Here is a 7041-nt window from a genome sequence, read left to right on the forward strand (position 1 = left end):
TGCCACCACCCCCCGCCACCAGCACCCGGCTGTGCCCCCACACCAGCACCCGGCCACCCTCCCCACACCAGCACCCGGCCGTGCCCCCTCCACCAGCACCCGGCCATCCTCCCCTCACCAGCACCCGGCTGTGCCCCCCACACCAGCACCCGGCCGTGCCCCCCACACCAGCACCCGGCCGTGCCCGCTCCAGGTGCGCCCCCAGCGCATCCTCGACACCAGCAGCCGGAGGACGACAGGAATGAGGCCCCGGTGACCGCCCAGGAGCAGTGCAGCTCGTCCCCTCAGGAGGAAACAGCCCAGGGAGAGGGTGCGGGGACGAGGCTGGGAGACAATCTCTCCGTCATCACCGTGCACTTGACAGTCACATACGACGTCGCTGGGAAGCCCCTCTGCAGAGAGAAGCGGGCTGCGAGGCTGTGCTCCCCCGCGGGCTCCTCTCCCAGCCGCAGGCCATTCCCGCCCAGCACAGGACACAGCGGCGCCTGCGGGAGCCCTGCAAACACACTCACATGTGAGAGGAAGAGTCACATGAGAATGACACAGGCATCCACAAGAGAAACACGCGTGCTGCTGTGGGAGGAAACGAGTCCCACGTGGGAAGGAGCACTGTGTTGTGTGTGCACCGGATGTGTCACATGTGAGAATCAGGTGTCGTGTGTGGTAGGAACCCACGTGTCACATGGGGAGACACACACGTCTCATTGAGAGGGAGGCCCATGTTGTGTGAGGCGTGAGGGCCGTTTCCGGCAGCGCAGGGGAGCAGAGGAGGCCTGTGTACACACACACACACACACACACACACACACACACACACACACGCCCGCGATCCTGGCCAGGCTCCGCCCGGGAATGACCCCGCCCTGAGGAAGCAAGGCCATGGCCAGTGAACCCATTCCATCCTGGTCCGAGGCCTCGGCCAAAGAGCCACCTTCCCCTGGTGCTGGCGCCAACGCCAACAGACCGAAGCGAGGGCGCTTCTCCTGGGCCCCGTGCGCCCTCGCACGCGCTGTCACCACGGCCACGCAGTGTCCGCATTCCCTCCGCCATCTCCCTGAGAGCGCAGCCCTGAGCAGGACGCATCTGCTCCCGTTCTGTGGACCCGGCACACCCACCGAGAGGGGAGCCACCAAGCGCTGGCTGAGCGAACCGGTGGAGCCTGTCCCGGCCACGCCGAGCACTTTCCCAGGGCAGCACGGGGACCCGCAGGGCAGACGCTCTCGATGCCTGTCCTTGGAACCCGTGTGCAAAGTCGTGAGGCCATCCTTCCCGCCACCCTCACTGGAAACGGACCAGGAGCCGGAGCACAGGCTGAGTTAGCGGCTCAGTGAGGACGCCTGAGGGGCCGAGACAGGAGCCGTGGTCCAGCCGGCAGGAGTGGAGGGCAGGGAGAGGCTTCCCAACAGTTAGTCCTTCCGACCCTAAAACCGAGGCTGAACACGGAGCTCTGACACCTGAGCGCCATTTCCCGTGTGACCGTGATGGCTGGGCAGAGGCCCTGCCTCCGACACAGCCCATGTGCGTCCGTGTCCCCGTCAAGGACAGCGCTCATCCTCACGTCACGGCGCCTGCGAGGTGCCGACCGTCCACAGCCCCATCTCTGTTTACAGTGAGGAAATGAAGTCCAGCAAGGGCAGTCCATTTGCTCAAGGTCACAGTCAGTGTCAAGCCGGGAACTGAACCCTGACCTCATGAGTATCCAGCATGCTTTCTTCTAAAGTGGAGAGTCCAGCAAACGGGCCCCTCCTGCATGCCCATGGGGTCAGCTGGCCTGTGGCCTCCTCCAGGCGCAGTGGAGAGCGTGCTATGAGCAACAAGAGGTCGTCACAGGCCAGGAGAAGGGCTGATGGCTGATGCTGACCACAGACCCAGGCTGCTTCCCGGTCACGGACACAGTAAGTCCTACGCAGCCACAAGAACGACCACAGCGGTGCCCACGGGACGCATCTGAATTACTAAACTCAACCAGTACCTACAGCTGGATGTTAAAATCCCAATGAAAGTTTTCTTTTGTTCGTGTGGCATTAATTTCCTCAAACGTTGCTTGAAAAATCAAGAGCAAAATGGTCACCAAGTCAGAACAGGTTCAGTCATGACAACGGACGCATCTGTCAGAAACAGTTACCTGATTGTCGTATTTCAGAGACTGCGTCCCAACCAGAAACCGGATGGCGTCCGTCTCTGCCGTCTGCGGGGTCAGCGCACGGGCCTGCGGGAGGAAGGGCGTGCACACCGTTACCACCCTGGGCTTCAGACGGCAACTACCACGCGCTCACCGCCTCCCACTCCCAATGTGTGCACGGAAGGACTGTACGTGGGCACAGACGTTAAGCAGTGAAGATGCGAGTGTGTTTGAATAAAGCCGGAATTGTCAACAGCGACAGATTGGTTGAGCAGGTTTTTCTGCAACAGAACAGCAGACAGCGGCTCCAGCACGGCAGAGCAGGCGTGGTAAACCGAGGCTTCTGCAGAGGCGACTGGCAGAACGGCGACAGCCAGAGCCCAGGGCGGCAAGGTCCTGCTCCGAACCTCGCGTGGAGCGGGCTGTCCCAGCATCGGGAAACGAGCACCGTTCACGGAGTGGGCCCTGCCCGCGCCCTTCCTCCCACCGCAGCTGGAACAGGCCTGACCCCACCTCCTCCAGCCCATGGAGTCCTACAGGCTCTCAGGGCCTTGATCCATCCTCTTCAAGGCGGAAACGAGCGAGGCTGACAGCTGTCCTACCACTGAGTCTGGGACAAACCACACGTCTCTACCGGAAAAGGTCCGGAGACGACAGGAAACACATGATCCGTGTTCCCACCTTCCTCCGAAGGCCAATGGCGCAAAAACGTCGACGACTAAGATGCCTCAGTGCCACCAGGCAGACACGGCGGCGGCGGCGGCAGCACCAAGGGCCACACGCCGGAGAACAAACCCCTTCCTCCCTCCGACGACTTAAAGGTGCTCCGGCTCCACGGCCGGTGCCTGCCCTCCTCGGCAGACGTGGCTGGACCAGTCCTGGAGTCTTAGACTTCTTTGCAAAGCTCATGGTTCTTTATGAATCTATAGCTCTTCTGCCAAAAATGTGCATTCACATACACAGAATTTCGTGTGTATCAGCAAATTCAGACTCTCTGAACCCTACCCGACCTAAACAGCCCCGGCTCGTAGAAAGCGACTCATGACGAGGGTCCAGGCCATTCCTGAGAGACACGCCCCACAGTTCACTTGAGGCAGAAGCAGGACAGATGCCCCCCGTGTGGAGGAGAGGACGACCACACAGCAGCACACTGTGCTCGGGGCGTCAGACGCCGCCGAGGGGCAGGCCGGGGCGCAGGGCCACGCATGGGCGAGGAGGAACCAGGACACACGGGCTTCCTCCTACCCCAGTGATGGCGAACCTTTGGAGCTCGGCGTGTCAGCATTTCGAAAAACCCTAACTTAACTCTGGTGCCATGTCACATATAGAAATGTTTTGATGTTTGCAACCACATAAAACAAAGATTTATATATTTTTTAAATGTATTTTATTGAGTTTTTACAGAGAGGAAGGGAGAGGGATAGAGAGTTAGAAACATCGATGAGAGAGAAACATCGATCAGCTGCCTCCTGCACACCCCCCGCTGGGGATGTGCCTGCAACCGAGGTACATGCCCTTGACCGGAATCGAACCTGGGACCCTTCAGTCCGCAGGCTGATGCTTTATCCACTGAGCCAAACCAGTCAGGGCCAAAGATTTATATTTTTGATATTTATTTTATATATTTAAATGCCATTTAACAAAGAAAAATCAACCAAAAAAATGAGTTCCGTGTGCTAGGATCGCCATCACTGTCCTAAGCGCTGACGGAGCCGAGCACCACCTGAGGAGCAGCAGCCGTAACGTGCAAAACGCAGGTCTGCGCAGACCACGTGTTTCAGGGGAAAGCCGCCTTCGAGAAAACACCACAAACCTGAACCACCTTGTCCTTCTCACACAGCAGACACCTTTTTAATCGAAGAGGAAAATCATGCTTCTACAAAATCTAAACTGCATCTTTAAAATACAGTGAAATCTCATAAAAGTGTAACTTAAGACCTTTCTAGTACATTATTGGGTAAAATTACAAAAATAACAACTCTGGCCATTTTGGTGACAGAGTGATATCCGTGTCTGTGATTCTGCTTCTTTGATTAACTGAAAAATAAAATGACCTTCCTGCGTGCAGTCATGATGATGGTTTGGAGGCGTTCCAATGACCCTAATACAGTAAGACTGAAATTTCACAGTGTAATAGGTCACCAAGAATGTCCCTGTACTTTATCTTGGCTCATCCTCACAATTCGACGAAGCAGACAGGAAGACAGGATGGATATAACTCCACACAGAAGACACTGAGGACCAGGGAGGGTAACTGACTTACCAGTCACACAGCTTAGAGACAAGAACCCAGACTCCCAGCCTAAGGCCAGTTCTCTTTCTATTACAGTAAGCAGGGAGCTGGTAGCACAGTAAGACATTTGTCTATTTGGTTATGTTGGACCACAGGTCACTTTATTATAATTCCACTAGACCAGTGATGGCGAACCTATGACACCTCTGACACGCGGACTCATTTTTTTGGTTGATTTTTCTTTGTTAAATGGCATTTAAATATATAAAATAAATATCAAAAATATAAGTCTTTGTTTTACTATGGTTGCAAATATCAAAAAATTTCTATATGTGACAGGGCACCAGAGTTAAGTTAGGGTTTTTCAAAATGCTGACACGCCGAGCTCAAAAGGTTCGCCATCACTGCACTAGATGCCTGGTGCACGAAATTCGTGCACTCAGGGGGGTCCCTCAGCTCGGCCTGTGCCCTCTCGCAGTCTGGGAGCCCTCAGGGGGTACCTGACTGATGGCTTAGGCCCACTCACAGGGAACAGGCCTAAGCCGGCAGTCGGACATCCTTAGCGCTGCCACAGAGGCGGGAGAGGCTCCACCACTGCCGCTGTGCTCACCAGCTATGTGCCCGGCTTCTGACTGAGCAGCACTCCCCCTGTGGGAGCGCACTGACCACCAGGGGGCAGCTCCTGCATCAAGCATCTGCCCCCTGGTGGTCAGTGCAAATCATAGTGACTGGTCGTTCTGCTATCAGGCCGAAACCAGCTCTCTGACATCCCCCGAGGGGTCCTGGATTGTGAGAGGGCGCAGGCCAGGCTGAGGGACCCCAGCGGTGCATGATCAGGGCCAGGGAGGGACATGGGAGGTTGGCCAGCTGGGGAGGGACCACAGGAGGGCTCCAGGGCGTGTCCAGCCCGTCTCACTCAGTCCCAATCTGCTGGACCCCAGCAGCAAACTAACCTACTGATCAGAGCGTCTGCCCCCTGGTGGTCAGTGCAGGTCATAGCGACTGGCCAACCGGTTGACTGTCTGCCCCTTGGTGGTCAGTGCGCGTCACAGCGAGCAGTTGAGCAGCCTTAGCATATCATTAGCATATTACGCTTTGATTGGTTGAACGGCCAACCGACGACCGGACACTTAGCATATTAGGCTTTTATTCTATAGGATAGGATTCTATAGGATAGGCTGTGTCTTGCCCAGTTTTCCAAAGGAAAGCCATGGCCTTCGTCACAGAGCTGTCTCCTCGCCTGCCATCACCACTGAGTGAACCCAACCAGTAAGAGGCGACGGAGACGCCACGCCGAGTCCAGAGCCCAGCAGGGAAGAGCCGTGGGAATGTGCCGACCAGGTCTCCTCGGTCGCAGGCAGCCCCAAACCGGGACCTGAGTCTGAACTGAGTACACAGATGCTTCACTACGATGCTTCTCTCTCTGCCCCTTCCTTCCTCCCTTCTACTCTCTCTAAAAACTAATGGAAAAAACGTCCTTGTGAGGATTAACAAACATACACAGCACGGCTGGTGTGGCACAGTGGTTGTCTACATGGACCAGGCAACACGGGACGATGGGACCCTTTGGGGGGACACGGGACGGTGGGAACCCTGTGGGGGGACAAGGGACGATGGGAACCCTGTGGGGGGACACGGGACGGTGGGACCCTTTGGGGGGACACGGGACGATGGGAACCCTGTGGGGGGACACGGGATGAAAAAGAAACAGGGCGTCCGTGGGGCGCAGGCAACCCTGTGGGGGGACACGGGATGAAAAAGAAACAGGGCGTCCGTGGGGCGCAGGCGACCTCTGAGCAGCCCGTGCTTCGGCCCGAGGGCGGTCCCCACGCGCATCTGAGCTTCCCACGCGCCGGGTCACGCAGGACGTCAACCCGGGAGCTGGTGCGGGTCCGCGGGAAGCCCCGTCCGTCCTCCCAACTCGGGGAGACGTGGCTGCCGGGACTGAACGACGGGAGGAGTCAGAGCTCCGCCGCCGGAGCCCGGGCGCCGCAGGAACAGGTGCCGGGCGAGTGCGCGGGGTCGCGGGGGAGCATGAGGCCGCGCCAGCGCCGGGACCGCGGAGGGAGGCGGCGGGGCTGTCGCGCTTCCCGGCCGGTCCCGGGGCGACCAGCTCCTTCGGCCCCGCAGCCCCCGGCACCTTGGCTGCCAGGGAGGCGGGGACCGCGCCGGCCTCGCTCTGCACACCCGGACGCGCGGGCCGCGGGGGACCCACCTGGAATTCCAGCCCGTAGATCACCGGCGCGTCGTCCTCCATGCTGCCGCCCCCCGCGGGTCCTGAAAGCCGGCGCGCCCCCTGCGCTGCGCTAATAGGTTCCCTGCCGCGCGCCCCGCGCCGAAACCCGACCCTTTCTGACCCGCCGCGGCCACCGTAGGGCTCACTTCCTGTGTTTTTCTGTCGCGTCATCGAGACGCTCCTCCCCGGCGACCAATGGCGGCAGTACCCGTGTGGTAAGCATGCGCATCGGAACCCATCCGGGCTCTCTCGGCTGGCCCCGAAAAGGCCGGATTTGTGGGAGGGGCGTCGACTTGGGGGGGGGGCCTCGCTTGTACCGTCTCTACCCCCCACCCTCGCCATTAAGGGCCGGCCAGAGAGGCTCCTTGCGGAAGCCCATGGGCTCCCTCATCCTGAGGTGAGCTCCTGGGGCAGGGGCGCCTGTGGCTTTGTCATCTATTAGTACTTTTC

The 7041-nt window shown here is 58.8% G+C and overlaps 1 protein-coding gene across 3 annotated transcripts in view; it reads right to left on the bottom strand.

Moving 5' to 3' along the window:
• LOC102435328 (EARP-interacting protein-like) overlaps nucleotides 1-6758 on the bottom strand; it is a 14389-nt gene extending 7631 nt beyond the window's left edge. The window contains exons 1-2 of one of the 3 annotated variants that reach the window (XM_006108736.3): nucleotides 6571-6737; nucleotides 2126-2209 (exon numbers count right to left, since the gene is read on the bottom strand). In XM_006108736.3, the coding sequence (XP_006108798.3) occupies nucleotides 2126-2209; nucleotides 6571-6612 (126 nt within the window). In that variant the 5' untranslated portion in view covers nucleotides 6613-6737. Of the gene's footprint in view, nucleotides 1-2125; nucleotides 2210-6570 lie in introns of all 3 variants that reach the window. The other 2 variants (XM_014450706.2, XM_023749159.1) reach the window with 2 other exon arrangements.
• Nucleotides 6759-7041: the final 283 nt, after the last annotated feature.

This window comes from Myotis lucifugus, unplaced genomic scaffold (assembly GCF_000147115.1).
Source record: "Myotis lucifugus unplaced genomic scaffold, Myoluc2.0 scaffold_3328, whole genome shotgun sequence".
Taxonomy (NCBI): Eukaryota; Metazoa; Chordata; class Mammalia; order Chiroptera; family Vespertilionidae; genus Myotis; species Myotis lucifugus.